Here is a 25994-nt window from a genome sequence, read left to right as displayed (position 1 = left end):
AATAATGCCGGGTTTTGATAAGCAATGTTAATAGAGAGGATTGTATTGGAACTAAGTAGGCTCATCCATTGAACCTGAATATTAATGACTCTGATCACCCTTGGGTATTTTAATGGGAGGCAAGATTGTCTATATGTCTCACCTCTTTCTACCCTTTTCCTATATGCTCGTAGGGCCCACCCTGGTCATTACGGAATATTGTTGCTATGGTGATCTTCTGAATTTTTTGAGAAGAAAACGTGATTCATTTATTTGCTCAAAGCAGGAAGATCACGCAGAAGCAGCACTTTATAAGAACCTTCTGCATTCAAAGGAGTCCTCCTGGTAAGACCAATTTACATAGATAGCTGTCGGCAGGTAGTTCGTGGGGTCATAAGGGTTTGCAATCAAGGCTAATTCTTTAAAAAAAATGAACTGAGGTCCTTTGAGATGCAAAATCAGAATTATTAAGTCATTTAAATGTGATTAACCATTTAGGCAGTTCAAATAGTGTTTTTAAAGATTCAAATGGTGTTAAACTTAGATTTTTGTTGATTTCTTTTCAAATGCATCCTTAGTTTTTTTTTCTAAGCTTTAGTTCTGTTCAACTGAAGGAAGTCTATACCTGTTTCTCTCATCGTGGTTCCGCTCTTGGTGTCATTCCATTTATACTGTGGAGCTTGGTCCTATACGCCTCTTTATAGGGAGATGCTGTTTATAGGGAAAACGGGAAAACTTGTCAAGTTGTCACAGTAAATTCCTTTAAAACCTTCAACAGGATGGCAGAAAGCTCTGAACGTATCTCTGCTTTTAGGTTTCTCGCTGTCTACCTCTGAATTATTTCTGTATACCTTACCCTTGTTTTTTTTTAAACTTATCATGCTATAAAAAGACACTACAACTGTAGCACATTTAAAAAAAATTCTGTTGCTTATTTTCATCTCTTTCATCATTGATAGCATTCTGAATTTGACTGATGTGTAAAGAGCTTCAGGTTCCTTTAAGGAGAATGAGTGTGGTTTACCACCAGAACAGAATTCTTCTCTGCCATGCTTGGCCTGTTCTTTCCAGACGTTGTTAAGATCCACCACGTAAGAAGATTTCCCAGACTCACCCAGCCCAACAAAGTCATACTCATCACGCCCAGTCCCTTATACTGTGTATTTCTGTGGTTGTATGGAGGGAGTCTCCTCTCCATTTTATTTGCTATATCCCCTACATTTCCAGATGACAAGATTTTGTCTCCTGAACTCTTAACGCCAGGCCCTCAGGGAAACCTCAGTAAATATTTTTGATGAGCAGTTACCCTTAGAGCCCTTTTCTGCACCTCTGGCTAAAGTTTTTTGTTTTGTTTTTTTTTTAAAGATTGGCTCCTGAGCTAACAACTGTTGCCAATCTTCTTTTTTTTTTTCCCTACTTTTTTCTCCCAAATTCCCCCAGTACATAGTTGTATATTTTAGTTGTGGGTCCTTCTATCTTTGCTATGTGGGACGCCATCTCAGCATGGCCTGACGAGTGGTGCCATGTCCGCGCCCAGGATCCGAACTGGCGAAACCCTGGGCCGCCGAAGCCGAGTGCGCGAACTTAACCACTTGGCCACGGGGTCGGCCCCTCTGGCTAAAGTTTTAAACCCCAGGTGAAGCTTTTTAACTTTTTTTTAATCCTGTAAACTTGAGTAGTCTGAAGTGGTAATAAAATACAGTACAAACTACCTTTTTTGGTTACTCCAGAGCATGTGCTCTTTATATGAATAAATGAGCTGCTTTGCCTTATTTCTAAAACTTTGGCCACATATGTATTTCTTAACTTTCTGAGATAATGGCCTGCATCGTTCCATCCTGCGTGGTATTCTTTGTGCTTTGGGATCCCATATGGGATTGGAACCCCCAGCACGCTCTGAAGGAGATTGTTGTCATGGTGTTTCTATGCTAATCAGAAGCAGGAAGTACTAGAAATCTTGAAGACTCTCCAGCCAAATGTTGCAGATTCAAGAGGTCCAGATGGTTCAGAAAATCATCCAAATTATTGGTGTTTATCTGAACCAAACTTGATTTTGTTAAACCTTCTCCCATCAGTCACTATATATTAACAATCTCTGCCTTCCCCCACGTAACGCGTCTCAGAAGCTCTGGTTCTTTGTCTCTTTCTAGTTTCCTTCTTCTTGTCTCTTGGGGCTCATTTAGAGAGTTGGAAGTACTGTGGCATAATGTTTTCGGCTCTCTGTTTCCCATTAAATCCCTGGTGTCAAAAGATGGGAAATTTCTAATCTGAGTCCCACATATGATTGAACACAAAAAAGGCCATCTAGCTCCTGGGGATTGGACCCTAATGTGTATTAAAAACTCCTCTCTTACTGAACAAGATTTTTCTCATTCAAACTTGGCAATACTTTTCTTTGAATAAAATTAGCATATTTTGTAAAAAAGGGAGTAGGGAGGTAGAGCCTGCTCCATGGGTGCTCCCCCGCTTTCCTATTTTATTCAATCGTCATTTGATGGATGTTTCATCTCTCCCAGCAATGATAGTACTAATGAGTACATGGACATGAAACCTGGAGTTTCTTATGTCGTACCCACCAAGACAGACAAGAGGAGAGCTGCGAGAATAGGTGCGTACCTATCAAGCAATAAAAACAGCTTTCTTTTACCGAGGATTTCATATACTACTATGAAATGTAACATCATTCCTGGTAGTGCCTGGTTCTCCTTCACGTAGGGTCTCATGGCCATGCCAATGATCAATGGCAGTTAAGGGTTGCAAGCGGGCATTTGGGGTCAGAGCATGTGTTACTGTAACTGAGCATCTTACTTGCATAAAAATGTATGCATCTCAAAATATACCAAATATATGTTTTGCATATCAAAAATAAGAGATTTTTGTATTATTCCACCATCCTTCTCTCCTAAAGATTTTGTAACTTAGTCCAGGATTGTAAATACTAACTTTGTGATTCAACACCCACCTTTCCTCACACTGGGGAGGCAATTTGCCTGCAAGTTCACATCCGTTAATTCGTTACCGGCCTTTGATATTGTTGTTGTCGCCGTCTTTTATTTTCCTTGCCTTGAGGGTTTTAATTGCTGAGAAAATCCTTCTCCTCCTTCAGGCTCGTACATAGAAAGAGACGTGGCTCCGTCCATCATGGAAGATGACGAGCTGGCCCTAGACCTGGAAGACCTGCTCAGCTTTTCTTACCAGGTGGCAAAGGGCATGGCGTTCCTTGCCTCAAAGAACGTAAGTGGGAAGAGTCCTTTTTTTTTTCCTTAATCGTGGAGCATTTTAGAGCCCTAGTTAGAATGCAGAGTGTCATTTTGAAGTGTGGTAACCAAAAGCACAGGAAATTTAGTTTCTTCATGTTCCAACTGCTGTCTCTTTGGAATTCCTGTTCTCATTTATAAGCTTTAATGTGTAAGCCTGTCTAAATGAGCTTTCTATGAATATATTTTTGTATGCAATGAATTCATGTAAAACTTTTGGCTTTTAGGATATAGGAGCTGCTCTGAGAAAATAGAGAAATAATTATTTTATCAGCAAAAGGAGCAGGTACCTCATGTAGTTGCAGTGCTTGGTGAAGCATATACTTGAGTCTTATTAAAGTTAGACCCCAAATATTGCGTGTGTGGTTTGTGTAGTGTAGGGGAAGAACCAATCAGGATAATAAACATTTGGGAAAAAGACGGGGGTGGAGAGAGAATGATGGAACCATAACATGGAACATGGTCCCTGGATAGGAGAGAGGAGTTCCCTAGGACATGGGACTAGCAGAATAGAATAAGATTACAGATTCTGCCCTTAAGTGTCGTTGGTGACATTTCCAAACAATTACCAAACTAAAAGAGGATATAGGATGGCTGAAATAGCCTCTTCCCTGTGTCCTTGGGAGATGTCAAATTGAAGTTGCAAAGACATTTTAGAAACTCTGTAAAAAGACAGTGAAAGAGAAGCATGCAAAATGAGTTCTCAGTTTAAAAAATATGATACAACTATTTATAATGTATTTTCCTGTGAATGAAAGCCGTCCTAAGAAGAAGAAAAGCATTTATTGGAGTTGGTTTTGAAAGTGATTATAGTAATTAAGGTCCTAACGATGAGAAACACAAGTTTTGAACATCATTCAGAGCATAATTTAGATATTTATTTTTGGTGCACTGAATAGTTTAAATGTAAAGCAAAAAGTATTGGATTGGTAGAACATAAGCAGCATTCTAGCATTAAACATAGTTTCACTCTTTAAAAGTTTAAAATAAATTTAAATGGCTTTCTTTTCTCCCCCTCTCTCCTAATAGTGTATTCATAGGGACTTGGCAGCCAGAAATATCCTCCTTACTCATGGTCGAATCACAAAGATTTGTGATTTTGGTCTAGCCAGAGACATCAAGAATGATTCTAATTATGTGGTCAAAGGAAATGTGAGTACTCACTCTCTGCTTGACAGTCCAGTGAAGGATTTTAGTTTCACATTTTTATAATAAGTGTTTTTTATGATTTTCGTAATGCAAATGCTCCCTTTGAGATAGCATGCATTTTAGCAGTCAAATTAAGTGTACTTCAGCAAAATTTGTGTGGTATTGCTGAACCTTACTACAACTAACATTCTGATAATAGGATTCTTAATTCTAATTGTGTAATTATGGGGCACGTGAAAGAAACAGAAATAGCCTTAATTTTCATTATAGCCTGAGAATAGCAATGAACTGGATTTTGTTCAAGTGAAACAAATGCAGACCTGAAGGTCACAGCAGGAGAATTTTATTTTGAGATTGACATGCTATGTGAAAAAGATGAAAATCTAAGATAATGTTCAGAATTAGGTATCTAGTGTGTTGGCTCTTTAATCAATAGAGAGCTTATTACATAGGTTCATAAATAATAATTGGTTTATAGAACATAGTGATTTTATTTCAGAGGCCTTTATTTCATGGCCAATTTTCATTGTATCATCAGAACAACCCCTTGGCATTAGAATGCAGTGTCCTCATATTCTAGGAGTTGGAGAAACTAAAGTGCAGTATATTTTAGTGAGGTTTGTCTGAGATGACATGGTCAGTAGAGGCAAAACCAGAGCCCGTGATTTCCAGATTTCCCATTAGTTGGAAGCCGTATAGTTCTGTACAGATATTCTTCTCTGTCTGTTTTCACAGCACCGTTTCTACAGTCCAGATTTATTCCTGGAGGTAGCTATTTGTGTGCCTTATAATAATGTAATATTTTCTCCTCCATCACTATGGCATCTGTATAGGTAGGCTATGCTTGACTTGGTTTTGTAGAAATGTTGCTGGGTTTACTTCCAGACTAAAGCATTGCATTTCTAGTAAATCTTCTCTGAGGCTAGATTTCATCATTAGGAGTGTTAAACCAAGTTCTCTCCATCCTGGTGTACTAGCAGAGGAAAGAATGAAAGGTGGTTCCTTATCCAGGCCTTTGAATATTGACAGAAGGGCAAGAGGAAGAAGGTAGTGGGTTCTGGACCCAGTCTTGCTGAATTTGAATCTGATTCTGTCATTTAGCAGCTGTGTAATTCTTGGCAAAAATTACCTAACTCCTCTGAATCTTGGTTTTTCTCCTCTTGGAAATAATAGTGTCACCTGCCTCAGTTGTTATGAGGATTAAATGAGTTAATATATATAAAGTGCTGAAAACAGTGCCAGACCCAGTGCAGCTAACACTTATATGTGGCACTTAGTATTCTGACTATTCTTTATAGATGCCTTATTTGGAATATAAATAATCATGAAAGTGGTTATGCTGAAGCTTCTTAATAGCTTGTTATTAGTTAGTGACCTTAGTTGGAATTAACAAGGATGGGTTAGGTCCCCCTAGGCTTCCAGATTGTGGCCTCCAGCTCAAGTGAGCTGAACTAACCCATCGCAGATACCACTCTTCACCAGGCTCTGGATAAGGAGAATTTATGGGGCAAGTTAAAACCAAGGAAACTCACACAAAGTGTTACTGCCCCAAAATTTCCATCAGAGTCATTGGAGATGTCCCTGTGGTGCCAGTTTCTCTGAAAATTCTCCCATTTTGCATGGGTTCTTAGTCATTTTTGTGCCACCTCTTTCATAATCTAAGGATGGCTGTGGATCTCTTATCAGAACACTATTTTAAATTCATAAAATAAAATACATAGGATTACCAAGAAAAGCAGTTAAATTGAAATACAGTTATCAAAATATTAAAAAGTAAATTTGTGATATGTCAATACATGTGCTTCCTTGTTATACAGAATAACATGTTCTAGCTCTGGGTCTAAAACTAGTATAATTCAAAGTGGTAATGACTGTAAGTATTGCAATACAATGAAGATACCTATGATTACTGTTGGTGACAAAGTCACAGTGCTTTATTATCTTCATTTGTAATTTAAGGAAATTAAACTTCATTTAGAACTTAGTAGAAACAAGAATGTAGGTTTTCCAAGTTCACAGTCCCGCGAATTTAAGATCTCGTAGATCTCAGGTTAAGAGCCCTATAGGAACTTTAGCACCAAATCTGGGTGAGGATACTGGAAGGATTTTTTTCCCCTACTGACTAAAATAACTTTAAGACTAGAAAAAATTGTCTTCCCAGCTTTCAATCCTAAATGGATTAAGAAGGGATCGATTTAGCTTTTTATGGTAGATTAAGATCTAGGAATGCAGAATGTCTCTCAAATGCATAATAGTCACGGAAAGTTTAGGTCTGTTTTAGCAGAAAGAGTTCAGGATGTGAAGTCTAGCTTTTGAATTTAAACTCTGAATCTGCTGCTTGCTGCCTTGGAATAGTCATAATCATCCTAAGCTGCTAGTCTTTATTGAGTGCTTGCTTATGCTGGGCAGTTTTCAGATATTAGTGAGTTGGGCACTACTGTGCTAAGCACTTTCACCCACATTGTTTCATTTAACCTGTAAAACGACTCATGGAATTGAAGTATATTATTTTTGTTTTACAGAAGAAGATACCAAGGCTTACTTACAGATATTTAAGTGACTTTCCCAATGTATTAGTAAGGGGATGCTTTTGTTGCATATGACAGAAAACCCAAAAGGAAAGAAAAAGAAGTGAAGGAGTGGCAGGCCAGGCATGTATAGAGGTTCCAAGAAGTACTCAGGGACCAAATCCTTCCACCTTTCCATTTTTTACCATCCCTGGGTGTAACCCTCATCTTCATGGTCCAGAAGGGTCATCAGATAGCCAGCCAGCACATCCAGAAGGCAGGATGGAGAAAGGGACAAGAAGGAAAAGGGCAAAGGGTGTTTTCCTAAAGCTGCCAAACAACTCTTCTAACTTAGTGGCCAAAACTGAGTGGCTTCATGGCTACACCTCACTGCACAGGAGCTGGGAAAATGAGGCCCTTATTGTGGGAAGCCATGTTTCTGTTACTAGAGGAAAAGGGGAAAACATATTCAGTGGTAACTAACAAATCTAACAAACCTGTGTGTTACTCAAGCCAGTGGTGGAGCCAGGATTAGAACTTGTGTCTGTCTCTGACGTCTGTGCTCTTAATCACCATGCTGTACTGACTCAATGTCGCATCTTGAAAATGGGCATAGTATACCTGTGGTCCACCTGTTTCAGAGGTACTTGGGGTCATCTGAGGCCATACAGGTCAAAGGCCTTTGTGAGATGGCAGTCAAGTTCTCACCCTCACCTCTCAGTGAGAGCAACATCTATAGGAACAGTTTCTATTCAGTTCTTTTGACCTTCTTAATTATCATTGTTGGATCTGTTGTGCTTCCATTACAGGCTCGGCTACCTGTGAAATGGATGGCACCTGAAAGCATTTTCAACTGTGTGTACACATTTGAAAGTGATGTCTGGTCCTATGGGATTTTTCTGTGGGAGTTGTTCTCTTTAGGTAAAATGATCCTTACCAAAGGCATCTTGATTAGACTTACAGCATCTTCTTTAAGATTTTATCAGTGTCCTGCTTGCTTATTATTCACACTGATTTGTAAACTGTCTCTGCCTCAGGAAGCAGCCCCTACCCTGGAATGCCAGTCGATTCTAAGTTCTACAAGATGATCAAGGAAGGTTTCCGAATGCTCAGCCCTGAGCATGCACCTGCTGAAATGTAAGGGCCAAGATGTGTTTCCTTCTTATGATGTTTCCCCTTTTACTTTCCTTTTTAAAGACAGAAACCCAGATGTTGAGGGTTTTCACTAGCAAGGTTGAAATATCACTTGGTTCCTTTTTATTGCATCCTGTTCAAATGTAATTTCTGTAGCTTATTTTCGTAATCTCTTGTCACCAAATATCCAGAAAGTTTCAGGAACATTTCATACATATACAGTGTTTTATTTTATGCACATCATTCAGTATGGCCAGTTGCATGGCCCTGAGATTATTTTTGAAATTGTTGCACGGCATACACGTGAAGACAGGTTAAAGGCATGGAGGGGTGATGCTAAATGGCCCTTGTTTTGCAGGTATGACATAATGAAGACTTGCTGGGATGCTGATCCCCTGAAAAGGCCAACATTCAAGCAGATCGTGCAGCTAATTGAGAAGCAGATTTCAGATAGCACCAATCATGTGAGTACACTCTGGACAGACATAGAATTTCCCTTCTCTTGGTTCCAAGTGTACCCTCCTTCTCAGGGTCTGGGGGTGAGGACCAGGCTGCCCACCCCTTCCCTCCTTGGCTTGGGCTATAAATTGGGCTTGGAGTAGGAAAGTAAAGCAATGGAAACAAGTTCTGTCTGCCCAACCTCCCATTCTGAGCCAAAGGATTTGGGATGAGGAGGGGAAAGTGTGGAGGGCTTTACACCCAGAAGTGTGGAAGTACAAGTTTCCATAAGGATTTGCCATGTTTCCTCCCCCACCCCAAATCCTGGTCATGCGGTCGGCGTGTTCTCTCTCTCACATGTTATGGCCATTCAGGCTTTGGAGGGTTGGGGGGATGTGAACTAGAATAAAAGCATAGAAAAGACAGCTTGTTACGGCAGTGAAATAAGCCTTCTGCTTAAACAAGCATAGCCAGAAAATGGCAGATTGCTGTCATGCCCACAAGTCACAGAGAATGAAGAGTTGTTTGAAGTTGGGACATCCCTCCCAGTGATTTGGGGAGGGGGGAATTCAAAACTCAAATCCATTTATTTCCTCTCCTGCTTTTAAGGAAGAATTAGTGATCCTTACTTTGACTCAGATTTTTTTAAGCTGCTTTTTTTCTGGATTGTGTGCTTGGAGCTATGTTTTCTAAGAGTGTATATCACTGATAACTTTTGGGTTAAAGCTTGCTTTTCCAGATGTCAAAGCATATTTCAAATTAAATAGCATTTTCCACCCAAGTGCTTGGTTCTTTTTGGAAGACCCCCCTGGAAAGGCCATCGATTTCTCAGCAAATTACATCGGCTGTTGGGTTGTAGTTGGCTAGAAAGATTTATAAACCCTTTTAGTAGGTTAGATAGTACTTGCTCTGAGATGTGTCCCAGCAGAAAAGCACATTTTTTTTGGCCGTCACTTCTTATATAATCAGACTTTGGGGAAAATGAAGGGTAAAACAAAATATGTATTTTCTTTTGTCAATATGATTTGGGTTTTGGCTGTGGTCTTGTAAACCTCTTCTCTTTAAGAGTCTTCATCAGTTACTTGCAGTTCCGAAGCTGCACACATGCCCCTCTGTTGCTGTGTGTGTAGTGGGGACTGGTCTGTTGACTACGGACTTGTTCTCCTCAGATTTATTCCAACTTAGCGAACTGCAGCCCCCGCCAGGAGAACTCCGCGGTGGACCATTCTGTGCGGATCAATTCTGTCGGCAGCAGCGCTTCCTCCACCCAACCTCTGCTGGTCCACGAAGATGTCTGAAGCAGAACGAGTGTCTGGGGGTCTCCCCAACAAGAATGATCCCCGTTCTTTTGGTTTCTATGATGGTTATTTTGTTTTCCTTCGACTTGCATCCTGCTCCAGGGTAGTAGACAGCCCGCTGTAATCCCGTCTTCACGAGCACACTTTGGTGGCTGATGATTTTTGTCGTCAGCCACATCCCATTATAAGGTTCGAACTGCATATGTTCCCAATAGCCAAGTAGCCCCCATTAATGAAAACAGTTCTGACTTGGAGAAATGGAGAGTGGGATGGGCTAGACACCCCGAGTCCTTTCCAAGGCTTCTCCAATTTCTGTCCAAAAGGATGGTTGATAGTTTATTTGAATAAGTGGCACATGTGACCCTCGTAACCATCCATAGTGATATGATGACGCTGCAAGATTAGAAGCTGAAACCTAAGCCCTTGATGTGGATAATAGAATGTTATTAGAACAAGGGACAGAAATCTATGAATGTCTGGGCTTAAGAAATCTAGTATTTCATGCTGGGAATGAGACGTAAGCCATGAAAAAATGCTCCTGAGCATGAATAAAGACTTGCTGCTCTGCACAAGCCTGTGTACTAGGGGCCTGGTTTCTAAACAGAGTTTGCTATTAAGGAGCTGAAGTGGAGAGAAGGCCTCCCCAGCCAGCATTTGTATATACTCATCTATAAATGTACATGTTCATATAGTTGAGGGGGGAAAACCCACAAGGTGTCGTTTCTGGATACAACCCTGGCTCCAGTCTGCTGTGTGTAGGAATAGGTTCAGAGCCAGACGAGTTTGAAGGAAACAGTTCATGTGTTTTTGTTAAAGAAAAAACGTAATTGCCAAGCACAATCATAACAAAAATCTCCTTTTGTAGTTGAGGAACTTGCTCTCTAGATTCTCCAGAATAAGCCTACCAGGTTCAGAATGGCATCGTGCTCGATGGATTTGATGCCGTTTGAAAAAGTGACTGATTTACTGCATGACTCTAGCAGGAGTGACGAAACAATGCTGTCTTCGTTTGGGTTCTTCTGTAGCAGGAAATAAAATTCAGATTGGGCCTCCTTTGCAGGCATGTCCTGGACACCGGGCCAGTATCTATATAAGTGTGTATGTGTGCGTGCATGTGTATGCTTGTAGACATATGTTTTGGGGGGCTTTCTTGCCTTGAGCCCAAAAGGATCCTTTAGTACCCAAGAAGTAGCTTGGCTTCCATCATCAAGACTGCTCTTGTTTCTCTTCCCCTAGCTGTCTAGAGAAGCTTATCAAAGCTCATGTAGAGGCGTGGAGGAGCAGCGTGCTTGAGTACCTATTTATTTGCAATCCACCTGCTATTAAGGCACTCGGATATTTATACTCAACATACTGTACCTGTCCCTTAGACCTTATTAATGCTACTCTGCCACTGAAACATATTTAAATTTACCCTTTAGGCTGTAGCCTGGATATTGTTCTTAAGTTTGCCTTTTTTTTTCATCACTGGCCAACTATAAGAGGTCCATGTGTACATGGCAAGGTTCGTGCGATGTCTTGCAAGAGTCAGGTATGCTGCCTTCCTGGTTTTCCTCTTCTAGGTCCCTTAGACTACGTTTAGAGAACTGTGGCCATGTATCTGGAAGTAACCATTTGCACTGGAGTTCTATGCTCTCGCACCTTTCCAAAGGTAACAAGTTTTGAGGTTTTGTTGTTACATAAGAGATTGTTGCTGTTTGCCATACTTTGTCTGAAAATTTCCTTTGCGTTTCTGTTGACTTTCATTAAAGTAAGAAAAGTGGTTGTTCATAGTAGATGTCCAGGTACTTCAGGGGCACCTCACTGAGAGTTTTGTCTTGGATATTCTTGAAAGTTTATATTTTTATAATTTTTTTTTTTTACATCAGATGTTTCTTTGCCGTGGCTTAATGTTTGAAATTATTTTGTGGCTTTTTTTGTAAATATTGAAATGTAGCAATAATGTCTTTTGAATATTCCCAGGCCCATGAGTCCTTGAAAATATTTTTTATATATACAGTAACTTTATGTGTAAATATGTAAGCCGTGCAAGTTTAAAGGATGTTGGTGTTCAATGTGTTTTTCTCCTGATATGGTGTCCATTTGTTGACAGTTATGAAGAATTCTAATAAAAATGTAAATATATAAATCAAATGGGATTTTTTTTTTATTTCAAGCTTAGCGAAATTAAACTTTAAAGTGTTGAAAGTGCCTTCACCTGACATTAGGAAGTTTTGTAGCTAGTATGCATAAGGGACATTCAAGACTATCAGAAAACTAGGATTTGGGGCCGGCCCCGTGGCCGAGCGGTTGAGTTCACACACTCTGCTTCAGGGCCCAGGGTTTGGACGGTTCAAATCCTGGGTGCAGACATAGCACCGCTCATCGTGCCACGCTGAGGTGGCATCCCACATAGCACAACCAGAGGCACTCACAACTAGAACACACAACTACGTACTGGGGGGACTTTGGGGAGAAAAAGAAGGGGAAAAAAAAAAAGAAAACTAGGATTTATATACTTGAAGACTCAGCAGACATTTATTAAAAATTTAGTATGTGCTGTATTTTCTCACTTTATTTTTACAACCCAAGGTCTCCATTTAAACTGAAAAATAAATACAGAAAGGATTTTGAAAATACTACACATTGCTATGATTATTATTAGGTTGATTTCATGTAAAATGACCCCTTTTGTGGGCAAAATAATAGTCAAATAGCAGCAGTTTCATGTGGGTCAATCTAATATCACTGCCATGTTTCCTCCTAAAAGAGATTGCTTAAAATTAACGTGAACAGTAAAGTAATTCACAAGGTTGACATGAAGAATCCTAAGAAAGTGGTTTGTATTCTTGTTGGCTTGGGTTCTGAAGAGAGGTTATTTCATCCTGAGATGTTCATGCCCCACGCTTCAATCTTTGTTCTCACTTGCTTCTGGAACAGAGCTAAGTTCTGTCACTTCTTGGAGGGAGGCGATTTGTGCCTGTTAGTTTAAGCATCTTGTCTTGTGGCTGGAGCATCTTTGTGATCCGGAAGTACAATCCTGACCAGTGGAACCTGCATAGAGCCTGAGAGTTCTTCCAGCTTGACATGAAGAACCACCCCGTGCCACGTAATCCTATTAAAAATGAGTTAGGTACGCAGAACATCATCAGTTTAGATTTTCTTTATCAGCACATTTATACCTGCACAAGTGTCTCCTGAAGGGAAAAGGAAGGGGGTGAAAGGTGACCTTTCATGAAGGAGGAATCCTTTTAAAATCAGGAAGGGAATTGTGTGGCCAGGAACACATCAATCGTCAGTGAATAACAGACCCACATTTCAGTCAAGTGTTTTCCATTATTTTATTACAGACAGGAATGAATGCTAACTGACAGAAAACAAAGAAGTCCTTTCTTTCTGAATGTTTTCAGTGTTGTTTAGACTTTTTCATGTGTGTGAAATCTTGAGTTAGAAGCAGTCAACGGCCCTTGTATTATTAGTCTGTAGCTATTTCCTTCCCTAGCTCAGCTTTTTTTTTTCTTTTTTTAAAGATTGGCACCTGAGCTAACATCTGTTACCAATCTTTTTTTTTTCCCTTCTCCCCAAATCCCCCCAGTGCTTAGTTGTATATTCTAGTTGTAGGTCCTTCTGGCTCTGCTCTGTGGGATGCTGCCTCAGCGTGGCTTGATGAGCGGTGCCACGTCCACACCCAGGATCCGAACTGGCAAAACCCTGGGCCACCAAAGCGAGCACACGAACTTAACCACTCGGCCACGGGGCCGGCCCCCACTGGCCCAGCTTTTAATCACAGAGTGGTATCAGATGCTCGGTGTCCAGGCTCAAACTGGGTTCAAATCCTGGTGCTAGCTTTGTCTCTACTTACTGCTGTGTGATGTTGGATGGACTTAGCTCTTGAAATCTCGGTTTCCATAATATTGGTATCTGCCTCAATGTACTAATATGAAGCTGTCAAGACCACCTTGCTCATTTGCCTTATACATAAATAGTGCTCAAAAATGGTAACTTTTGTCCTGGCTAGTTAGGCTTACTAGGAAGGAAGAAGATGCTCCTGTACCAACATAACCCAATTGTTACCCCATATAGAACTATACAGTCAAAAGCTTGCTTCTAATTGTTGTCTTTCTCTTAAATGCAAACAATGTTGTACTAGTTTGCTGTGAAACTTGACTTTGCTTTAGAGATTTCTGTGTTTTATTAAAATCCCGGCTTTTTAGCCAGGAATTCAAGGCTCTTTGTTCTTGCTCCAGCCTTCCTTCTGGGCTTCTCTCACATTACCGTAGATCTGTGAATATGCCCCACTCTTTTCTGCTTCCATCCATTCAGACTTCCTATTGCTCTTACTGTCTATTCTGCCTTGTACTATAATTATTGTTGTTTTGTCCTATCTCCTCTCCACCCCCACTATATCCAGTGTTAAAATCAATCAACGCAAAATACCTATACAGTCATGTGATGCTTAACAACAGGGATACGTTCTGAGAAATTCATCGTTAGGTGATTTCATCATTGTGCGAACATCACAGAGTGTACTTACACAAACCTGGATGGTATAGCCTACTACACACCTAGGCTATATGGTCCAAATCTGATGGGACCACGGTCATATATGTAGTCCATTGTCAACTGAAGTATCATCATGTGGCATATGACTGTATGTGCTAGGGTCACTGGTTTCACTGGTTATCATTTATTTGTTAAAATAGTTATCTAGACACTCTGAGGTTAAATTGCTCAAGAGGTTGTAAGAGGTTAAGGCTTGCCCAAGATCATGTAGTAGTACATGGAACCAGAATTTGAATCCTGATCTGAGTCTCTGCACTTCAGTGGTGGCAAACACCTGGTCTTCCCTTGGGGAGCTGGCACCTCCCACTCCATGTCCATGCAGACATCACTCGTCTCTCACAGCACCCTTTCCCATGGAGCCAAGATGTCTTAGAAGTCTCAGCCTCCTCCAGGAAGCCCATACAAATCAACTGGAGTTAGTCTAAGGAGAGCCTTACCTGTCACCCTTAAATGATTACCAAGTTTCGAGTTTCTGGAGGCACAGGTGTTCTCTATTTTAGACCCTCCTGAAGCTTCTAGCACAGTGCTTCATGAGGGTTAATTAATGCTTTTTGAATGAATGATTAAACGTTCCATCAGCATGGAGTAAAGGAGGGCCAGCTGGGAGGAAATGGGTCCGGGAAAGACAGCAAATACAAGAAAACATAACTTTTCCCCAGAGTAGGACCTTGAAAGGCAGCTTCCTTTCACACTAGGGGTGAGGCTTTGAGGAGAAGGAGAAAGGGGAACTAAGAAAGTGCTTTGGGCAACCTTACCAGGGTCTGCACAGCTGCTCTCTGGGAGCAAGGAGAAGTAGAGAACAGGAGGGCTCGGGTGGGTGGGGAAGGGTGGGCAGGAAGGGAAAGTGGCAGAAATTCTCTTCCTTATTCAGAAGAGGGAGAGGTGCTGAAGCTCCCAAGGAGAAGTCCCTGGGCTGGAAATACAGAAACTGAAGACGAGAGACTCCACCACTGCAGGCTGACTTCGGGACAGGGTCAGCAGGGCAGCATCTCCATGGGGAAACATCCCCCAGGAGGGGTCTTGGGACCAGCTGGGCAGCCTTTGAGTGAATTTTAGTAAAAGAAAAGTGTATTACTTTGCCAGGGCTGCTGTAACAAAGTACCACAAACTGGGTGGTTTGTACACAGAAATGTATTGTTTCACAGTTCTGGAGGTGAGAAGTTCAAGATCAGGGTGTCAGCAGAGTTTCTTCCCAGGGTTGTGTGAGAATCTGTTGCCTGCCTCCCTCTCAGCCGCTGGTGGTTTGCTAGCAGTCTTTGGCATTTCTTGGCTTGTAGATCTCTGCCTAATTCACATGGCGGTCCGCCTCTGGGTGTGTGTCTGTGTCCAAATTCCCTCTTTTTATAAGGACACCAGTCATGTTGGATTAAGGGCCCACTCTACTCCAGTATGATCTCGTCTTAACTAATTAGATCAGCAATGACCTTATTTTCAAATAAGGTCACATCTGAGGTATGGGGGGAGGGTTACCATTATGATTTCAGCATATGAATTCGGAGGGACACACGTCAATCCATAACAGAATGGTGTCAAAAACCCTCGGTATTGTAGCATGTGATCTCATCCTTGCTAGAGTACTGAAATTGGCTCTCTAAAAACTCTAAGAAAATGGTCTCCAAAGTGCCAATTTCAGAGCACTCCTTTTAGTTATTCCATTATTTAAAACAGTGTCTAGAACCGTATCTGGTCTGTAGCAGACACTCAGTACTTGTTGAATGAATGAGGTTTTATGCCCTGAGGGACCTCTCCTTGGAACTTGCCTTCTGGCCTGCCCTCCCAGGTCCTCCTCCTCTCTCAGTTTTCCCCTATCACCCCTTTAAGGGTCGGAATTCCAGAGTCTGGTCCTTCATTGTCTTCTTTCATCTGACATGCTCTCACCAAGCTCTGGTCTGTCTCATCTAGTCCCTGGGATGCGCTGTCCCCGGCCAGCTGATAATTTCCAACTATGTCTCTAACATCTCTTCCCTCATATAGACTATGGTTGCCAGATAAAATAGAGGACATCCAGTTAAATGTCTCTTGCAATATTTGGGATGTACAGTTACTAAATATTTATTGTTTATCTGGAATTCAAATTTAACTGAGTCTCCTATCTAATAACCCTTGTCTAGATTTTAGGCCTCTTAAAGTTAGGGACTGCACCTAATTAATCATGGAATATTCAGGGTCCAGTACGTGGAAGAAATGTAAAGTTTCAATGACAGTGAAAAACAGAGGAGGAACTTTATTTTAGTGAAGATCTGTAGGTGGCAAATGTCCTGAGTTTTCCATGTCTAAATTGTTACTTCACCTTCATTCTTGAAAAAATATTTTCAATAGATATAGAATTCAAGGATGGCAATTATATTTTTCAGCACATTTATTTCAGCATGTTTATTTCCACTTTCTTCTGGTTTCCATTGTTGCTGTTGAGTTCAGCTCAGTCTACTGTTCTTTTGAAGATAGGTATCTTTTTTTTTTCTCTATTGCTTCTAACATTTTCTCTTTGTCTTTGGTCTTTGTAGTTTCACTATGACATTTCTAAGCTCAAATTTCTTTTGATTTATCTTATTTGGGACTCTTCGGGCTTCTTGAATCAGTAGATTCTTCGGGCTTCTTGAATCTGTAGATTGATGTGTTTCGTCAGTACTGGGAAATTCTCACCCCTTTCTAAATTGCCTCTGCCCATCCTGTTTCTTTTCTCCTTCTGTGATTCCAGTTCAATAGATCTTAGAGCCTCTCACTCTATCCTCCATGTTTCTTAACCTATCTTTCATATTTTCCTTCTTTGTATCTTTCTATGCTGCATGCTAGGTAATTTCTGTTCTTCTTGTTATCTGAATCTCCCTTCAGATCCTGTCCTTGGAGAATTTTTTTAGCTCCTTTATTGAGGTATAATTAACACACCAGAAAATCCACTCATTCTAAGTGTATCATTCAATGATTTCATTAAATTTATAGAGTTGTGTAACCATTCCTATGATGCAATTTTAGAGCACTGCTATCATCCCCAAATTTCCCTCTTGCCTGCCTGCAGTTAGTAGGTATTTAAGTAGTTTTAGTGAGTTAATTTTCATTTATTCTTGCCTTGTAAGATGATACCACATATTTGACTATTTAGATACACTCGCTCATCGAGTCATTTCTTATCTCTAGGACCTTTCTAGGGATTTTGGTCATATAAATAACAGTGATAATTGATAGGTTGCCTTGTTTGGGTAGTTATCAGTGATGGTGGTGATGATGATGATGATGATAGCTATCATTTATTGAATGCTTACTATGTACCTGGATCAATATTGGATGTTTCACACATATTACCTTATGTAAGCCTCACAATAACACTAGGAAGTGGGAATTATTTATCTCCATTTAGAGGTGAGTAAACTTTGCCTCTGAGAGGCTCACTATCTTGCCCTAAATCTCATGGCTACAAGCAGTGGAGTTAAGAGGCGAACTCTATTTTGTTTGACTCCTGAATCCTAGGATTTTAAAGAGCAACTTCACCAATCTAGTTGGTATATGAGTGACTAGATTGTTGTTCTTTTCGGGGCATTGGATGATCTTTTAGCCATTTCAGTTCACCTTCAAAAATACAGGAAAAGGTAAAGAAATCAAGTCAACCACTTGGCTGCTCATTACTAACTCCTATAAATGTTAGTGAGATGGTGGCTGAAGTAAGGGTTAATGTAAGGCTGCAGAATTATGTGTTGATGTCACAGGTTCATGATCTGCCCGCTCCCTTACGTACCATGTGAACTTCTCCATGTCTTCCAAGAACATTTTTCCCTTTATGTTTCAAAGAATAGTGTTGTTCATTTGAGCCTCATGAGAAAAACAAAATGTTGGGTTTGTACAGGAGGCTGGGTCTGAAGAGTAGAGAGGAGCATTAGAGAGAGAGGGCGAGTCAAGAATTTCAGATCCATGAGAGTGGGTGAAAATACCACCTTTCCTTTGCTTCAACAGTTGTTATTGTTGGTTATAGATTAAGAAGCCGTTACCCATATGTCTCCTTCACTGTCGATTCTACTTTCTTTGGTTAAATGCAGCTTTTGTGATGTGGGTTCTTCTGTGAGGGGCTTAACCTCACAAAGGCTGGGTCCTCAGGGGAAATGCTCCTGGTTGAAATAAGTATTCTCAAGTGGCTCACCTACGTGTCTCCATCCATGGTTGGCTTTGAAGTGTGCGTGCTTCGTCAAGCACATCAGCAGGACTGTGGTGTTTTTATGAGACCGACCTTTTTCTTTGTGGTCTGTGGCTTTAGCAGCCGCTCTTGTTCTGTAGTGAATGAAGAATGAGGACAGGCAAATGGACTCTTTTCATGTCTGCTTGTCTCAGGATGTGAATAGGCACACTAGGGCAGCTGAAAACGTTTGTGTCCACACAACACGTTGCCTGGCTTGAGTGCCAAACCTCCCTTATATGGCATCATTTGCCTCTAATCAGGGTACATGTTACTCTTGTGAAGTGTTTGGTATAGAAAACTGGGATGGGTGAACTGACTTTCTCCACTGCTTAAATCTGGATATTCCAGTTGACATTATACAAGGATGTGGAACAGATTTCATTTGGTGAGCTAATCAATCAACAACTACGTGGATTGGCTTTGTTGAGAAGGATACAAAGACCTTAAACAGCTTCAGTGAAAAAGAATGCTTTTGTCGATTAGTTCTGTCTGCCTGGATGTGGGTATAGAGAATGTGGCATATGTGCTAATTCTTATATAGCTCTTAGTATGTTCTGAGTGCTTTACATATATTAACGAATCTGATCCTCTCAACAGCCATATGCAATAGTTATTATTTTATGGATGAGGAAACTAAGGCATAGAGAGGTCAAGTAACTTGACCAAGGTCACATAGTAAGTGGCCTAGGCAGGATTTGAATCCAGGGGAGTCTAGCTTCAGAGTTTGGGTTCTGAACCACTATGTCAAACTGCCTCTCCTTGTATTTATTTTTCTGTTTTGATCAAGACAGACTACATATGTCAGCCTGGTTCAGTAAAAGCCTCGCATTTTTCTTGGCTTAGGATATAAGAAGGGGTCTTTTCTACCATGATGCTTACTAGATATGAGCTTTGTGGGTCTATCGCCCTTCCTTCCTCCCAGGCTGACAAGGATTGAGATTCCTGACCTTGTAAAAGGAGAGGACTTTTTCAAACAAACAAAGAGTGAGTCCCCAGGATGAATAGGTGCTCAGAGTGCATGTCGGTGACCATTTGACCCAGATCTCTGAAATGCATAATGTCTAAAGGTGACAGGGCAAGTCAAAGACAAGATGTTTCAGGCCCCTCACTTGCCCCACTTGTGCCTCTATTTACCTCTTAGGTGACCCTTTTTTCTTTTAAGCGATCGTTTATTGAATGCTAAGCACTTCACTGCATGATTTCGTCTTATCCTCACAACAGCCCCAGGAGGTAGGCATTAATCTGCATTACGCAGTTGAGGAAACTAAGACTCAGGGAGATTAAGTAAATTTTGTTTGACTCCAATGTCCCTCTCAATGGAGTCGGAAGTTTTCAACTTCTTTGGTTTTTGTTGCTGCTGAATTCCAACTTAAATGAAAATCCCAGTAAGCAAAGCAGACAGTGGCCATGGGGTCCCAGAAGTCTGCCTGCCAGACTTGGAGCCTCTTTTTCCCACAGCTGCCCCCAGCCTCTTTGGTCCTTCACAGACCACATCTGGGAAACCACTGAAAGTCCCCTGCAGTTTAGCAGCTTAAAATCCCATCCTGCCATCCCGCCTCAGTGTGGTTGACTATGTCTCCTCTTGCCGGCGCTGGGAGATTTCCCATCCTGGGGCACTTCAGGGCATTCCCCAGCCACTTAAATGCAGACTCCTCTTTTGACTCAACAGGAAGATAGGGAAGGAAGTACACCTTCCCTGTCTGCAAGTTTTCCAGACTTCTCCAGCACCAAAGCTGTTGCTTTTAAATTGTATATAATATACTATCATTTTGAAAAGACTTGTTCAACTGTTACTCCCCATTAGATAATCACTGTTAACTTTGAAAAGTTTCTTTCCATTCCTTTCTATGTTATATAAGTATGCATTACATATATATTTCCTGTATGCAATAGATAGATAGATAGATAGATAGATAGATAGATATTTCCTGTTCCTTAAAGAAATGGGATCACTGTTTGTTTTGCAACTTACCTTTTTAACTTCCAATGTATCATGATTATCACTCCAGATCACCACATATAAAGTAAACTTATAGTTTCCCATAGTATGGGCATACCAAAAGCCTGATGTTTTCAGATAATAACACATTAGCTACTGAAGTCTCAGACCTTATAGTTTTGTCCACTTCTCACAAATGTAGAGGTTGGCATGCATTTGTTTGTTTGGATTAAGAGCTAAATTAGGGGGAAGTATGTGATAAGAGACTTGTCAGTTTATGAAATAAAGAGGATCCCCATGAGAGGGCCTCACGCAGTGCCAGGCAACGTGCATGTGCTCAGTGGTGGTTAACGAAATCTGAAAGTATAACATCCTTCAGTAAGGAAAAAAGGACTGAGAAGGTATAAGGAATATTAGTGTGCCTGGATTGATTTTTATTCAACGTATTTTAAAAGTAAGATGATTCGCTTTTCTTAGCTGTCTAAAGGAAATTGGAAGGAAAGGAGTTATTTTCCAATCACACACATGCTTCAACCGTTCAGTTGCCTATGATTAAAATAAAGCCAACCCACCCCAGGGTTACATTAGATATTCACTGTTCAGATAACAATAGGTTATCACGTTCTCTTTGAACTGCTCTCCAAAGATTGCAACTCTCCTGCCCCCAAGAATGTCAATCCCGACCCCTGTTTGGGCTGATTCGTAAGCATTAGCCTGCCTTAACTGACAGTGCAAAGAGCTGCACTCCAGGTACTTGTCAGGAAGTGTAGCCTCCAGCTTCCTGACATGCAGAACCCATCAAAAGCCCAGATGATAGAAACAATGCATATGCGCAACTGTCTAAAGAATGATCAGTTCATCTGTCCTCCCCTTTGAATTTCTGTCCGTGAACAGAAGAGAGCCGTGTGCCCCAACTAGGTTGTATTATAGCCTAACCCCAGAAATGCTTTTGCTGACTTATACTTTGAGGTATTCCATTAGTTTCCACCTTAGGTTAAGGAAATTGTACAAAGAACATTATTGTGATCGGTGTTTGGAGTTGAGAAGACCTGAGTTTTAATCCCAGCCCTGCCATCTGTTATCTATAACACTTTAGGCAAGTCCTGTAATTTCCCTGAGCCTCAGTTGCCTCATCTATTAAGTAGAAGTAAAAATAGCTCTAAGCTCATAGCCTGTTTGTAGAGTTAAATGAGATAATCCATGTTAAGTTCTGGCAGTAGAGTCCTCAATTTGTGGTCTTGCTTGAGAAGCCATTGTTTTAACCAGAGCCCTCTGGGCCCTATGTGAATCATAAAGACTGATGTCCAGACCCACTGAACGCTCTGGACCAATAGGTTTTTCTCTAGTTTCCTCACCCACTTGTGCTCACAAGTTGTGTGCTTACCAAAGTCAGTTGTTTTGTTCCCAAACATATTAATGTCAACTGAACTTGTTATCGTAATAATATATTTTGATATTTATATTAAAATATTCAAAAAAGTATGACTGGAATTATTTTGGTAAAAATCAAGGGAAATATTTGGAAAGACTTCATAAAGGTGAGTGGCCAAGAAAAAATACTGTCAGAGTAGCTGTGGGTATAACAACTATAAGAAAATAGGGAAAAGACTATAAAAAAAACTATAAGAAATACACACTCAAAATGCTTCACAAATTGTCCAATTTCACACTCCAATTTAAGTCCAAATTGTAGATGATGTATTGTGGATGTGATTTATAGAAGAAAGATGGCACCATAACTCAAATCAGAGGATTCAGAATCAAAGAAACGGCATTGCCCTACACAGAAAGATTGAGGAATGAATGTATATTCATGGGATTTATTTAAATAAAAGGTAAAAGGTATGCCTGTATCATGATGTTTTTGTAAATAATTTCCACCACTTTAACCAGCGTTGTTACTTTTTTTATTGTTTTCAATCAACCCGTGAGTGCCCAGATCACTTCTACTGTATTATTATCATTAACAGCATTCTTAAGACCCATGAGAGAAACCTCTTTCTGGTCCCAGAACAAGTGGTACTTTTCCATAAAATGGAACGTTTTGGCTTAGTGGATTTTGTGAATCAAATAATTGTTTTGCCTCTTTGTAGTCACTCCTGGAAGGGTTAGAACCAAATTAGTGATCTACCCCTCGCAAATGGAGATAATTTGATGATATGCACTTTGTACTAATCTCATAGCTGGCTCCTTATTTCCCCTTCACTCCTTTTTCCCTTAAATGTTTCTAAGGTTTATGTTATTTTATGTATCCTTCGAGGCACAGATTCACAACCCATAACTGTTCTAACTTCTTCAGGCAGAGAGGGATTGAATACAGGCAACTAGGAGCTGATAGCATGGTTTAAAGAGCTGGAAGGGTGGGCTCTAGACTGATCCTGCCACAATGCCTCCCCGAAAAACATGGCTGAACTGACCCACAAAAGGAGCTGCTGCCTCTGGCACAGCCAAGAAATGAAAATCAGGAGGCCGCCACTGGAATTGTTGACTTCAAAGGCTCGCCTCAGAGCTGCAATGCCGCCTGAGAGCTGCAATGCCGGGAGGAGGGAACTGTGGTTGCTGAGGCTGCTGCAACTGCCTTTCACACCCCTGAAGGCAGGGGCTGGGCGATGGGGCACTGCTGCAGAAAACCACACGTCCTCCTGCCCATGTTTGCCAGTAGCAATAGTTGACACAGGAGGGAAAAGATGACCTCCACCTCACTTCCACCTCTAAGCCTCGTGTGAGTACTTCTAACAGGTGGAATGGATTCACAGCCAGAACACCAGCTTCAGGAGAGCCCGGGAAACCCCTTTAGCCAAGTACTGTGCAATGTTGCACATCAAACTAGAAGAAGGTTGCAATGAATGCAAAGGGCCAATTGACTACACTAGACTAAGTATTTTTATGAGTCACCATAAATCCTTTCTGGTACAAGCTTGGGGGAATCTAATTCAAAACATACTTCCAGACCTTTACTTTCTTAAACACAAAAGTAGTAAGTTCTCCGATAAAGTCACATCCAATAAACCTTTCTCTTCTGAGAGAAATCTTGGGAGTAATACTTGGAGGAAAGAAGAGAAGACTCGAAGTTAGTAGACAAGAGCTGAGCTCTGATTCTACCTCTCGCTAACTGTGGGACACTAAACCACTCTGAGAGCCAGTCTCCTCCCTGATAAAACGAGAGTAATATTATCAGCTGCCCTAGCTACCTCACATGATACTGCAGGGATCAATGAAGGTAAGGTGTGAGGCACATTTTGCTTCATCAAACTCATCTATGATGAGGATCTCAGTCAGCACTTTTGTCTCTAAAAGACATCACATTTATTTTTCTAAATTAAATGTTATCTGCTGTACACCCCCATCCTACCAACCTGGCAAGAGATTAATCTTAAGCATTCTCACACACACATGAAAAGGTAAATATGTGAGTGATGGATGTGTTAACCCAATTGTGGGAATGCTTTCACAATGTATACGTATATCAAATTATCATGTGGTACATTTTAAATATATTATAATTTTGTCAGTTAAACCTCAATAAAGCTAAAAAAAAACAAAAAACAGTCACACTTGGTCCGTTGAAACCAAGCATTTCTGCTCTTTCCGTGCCAACTGGGGCACATGGCCCTTGCCTTGGCTGAGAGTCTGGATGTCTAGGGCCCTGGCTCTCTATTTTCTTTGAGGACTTGCCTCCTCAAGAATGTTGTGGCAGTGCAGAATATGAGTCCTGGCCACTTGCTATGCCACAAAACTCTTACACCCTGTGAGTTCCAGAGAGCCTCCCCAAATGTCCTCTAGCCTCCCCTGCAGGTCCCTACTTACCTCCTCACTTGCTCTGGGAAAACCTCACGTAATGCCTTCCATGACCCTAGGCTTTAGACAGTGATGGCTACAAAAGGGAGGCGATGTCATCTTCCGGCAACTTCTACCTATCACACAAATTAATCTCTCAACAAATTATACTGCAGCATCTGAAAAAGAGTTTTTTGACCCATCAAGTGTTATACAAGTGCACAGAATGTAACTCAGGGCTGTGCTATTTGTCTACTCTGGCTGTAGGCTGGTCCTAACAAGCAGCAGCATTTCAGCTGTAGGCTTCAGAGAGTGCCCTGAAAACCACATACTGGAAAATACGGAGCACCATTTTCATCATTGTTTTTAGTGGACTTGTATTTATTATAAAAGAACAAGAGGGACGTAGTGGAGGAAACTCTTCTTCAAATCTTTGAATCCTACCTGTATGCTGCTGAACACGTAGGTGACTTCGTAAGGGTTGGTTAAGCTCTGTGGGGGTTGGGTTCGCCATCTTTGAAATGAGATGATCGTGATATATCAGTGGCTTTCAAAATACTCAGTGAGCACAAGAACAGGAGTGAGCGGGACTTCTGATCCTCACCTCGGCTTTAACCAGAGCCCCCTGACATTTATCTGGTTAGAAGAAAGAGTTCTGCTACTCAAAACAAGAAAAAGTTTATAAAAACCACTGAATTGGTTGGTCTCTAGTGTCTGTGATTCTGTGAATACAGCTGAATCTGCTGAGAACAGGCAATGACCTTTCTCTTGCGTGTTGTCCTAACTAGCCCCTCTCTTTGATGTGAGCAGATGAGGGCTGCAGCCCTAGCCATGGCTCAGAACCCAGAGATCCAACATCAGGACCAAATTCTCTGGGATGTGGACATCTCCTTGGGAAATATGAGTTGCTGGTCTCCTACCCTGTTCTTGGCGGTCACTCTCCCTTGCCAGTTTCCTTCTCCCAGTCTTGCTGTGGGCTGCACAAGTTGAAGTAGATGAATTGGGACACAGACAGGCAATTGCACGCTTTCTCTTTTGGCTGCCTTAACTGCTGCTTTGGCATCTTCTATACCAGCCAAGTGAAGCCTGAAATTCTAGGATCTGAAGCACTATCTCCAGAGTCATGGCAGATAATATGAATTAATTAATCATTTAATTCCTATTTTCCAAAAAACGTTTTCTGAGTACCTGCTCTATATGAGGCCCAGGACTAGGTGCCAGGTGTACAGTGATAAATAAGGCCTAGATAATGCCCTCAAGAACTGTATGGTCTCCTGGGGAGGCAGCTCATACATGTCCACTTTATTACATTGGGATCAGGGGTATACACGATGCCTTGAAAGCACAGAGAAGGAAATAGTTAGATTTGCCTGTGGAGTTGGAAGACACTTTCTGGTTCCTAGAATATAGTAGCTCCTCAATAAATATTTAGTGAATGTGGGGATGTTTGAGAAGATGGATTCTGGAGCTAGACTGCTTGGAACTGAATTACAGCTCCATCACTTTGTCAGATGTGTGACTTTTGGCAAGTGACTTAACCTCTCTGTGGCTCAGTTTTCCCATCTGAAAAATGGGGCTAATAGTACTGACCTCACCTCATAGGGTTGTTGTGAGGCTGAAGAGTTAATACACATCAGGTCCTTAAAACAGCGTTTGGCACATGATAGATGCACTAAGGGGGCTTGCCGATTACCATAGGCGTTGAACAGGAGATTGTAGGGTAGAGAAAAGAAGAAAGGATAGTGCATGAGATCCTGATTAAAAACACAGGAGTTCCTTTCAGTAACCCACTAAGGGAATGTGCTCTTA

General features: G+C 41.1%; 1 protein-coding gene across 11 annotated transcripts in view; it reads left to right on the top strand.

Annotated features, from left to right (window-relative positions):
- Positions 1-25994, top strand: part of KIT (KIT proto-oncogene, receptor tyrosine kinase) — a 118870-nt gene that overhangs the window by 70044 nt on the left and 22832 nt on the right. For 7 of the 11 annotated variants that reach the window (XM_005608574.4, XM_070261642.1, XM_005608573.4 and 4 more), the window contains exons 14-21: positions 174-324; positions 2496-2587; positions 3086-3213; positions 4266-4388; positions 7702-7813; positions 7930-8029; positions 8385-8490; positions 9634-11895. In XM_005608574.4, the coding sequence (XP_005608631.3) occupies positions 174-324; positions 2496-2587; positions 3086-3213; positions 4266-4388; positions 7702-7813; positions 7930-8029; positions 8385-8490; positions 9634-9762 (941 nt within the window). In that variant the 3' untranslated portion in view covers positions 9763-11895. 11 annotated transcript variants of the gene reach the window in all.

This window comes from Equus caballus, chromosome 3 (genome assembly GCF_041296265.1).
Source record: "Equus caballus isolate H_3958 breed thoroughbred chromosome 3, TB-T2T, whole genome shotgun sequence".
NCBI classification, from domain to species: Eukaryota; Metazoa; Chordata; class Mammalia; order Perissodactyla; family Equidae; genus Equus; species Equus caballus.
This window is presented reverse-complemented; position numbering and strand designations above follow the sequence as displayed.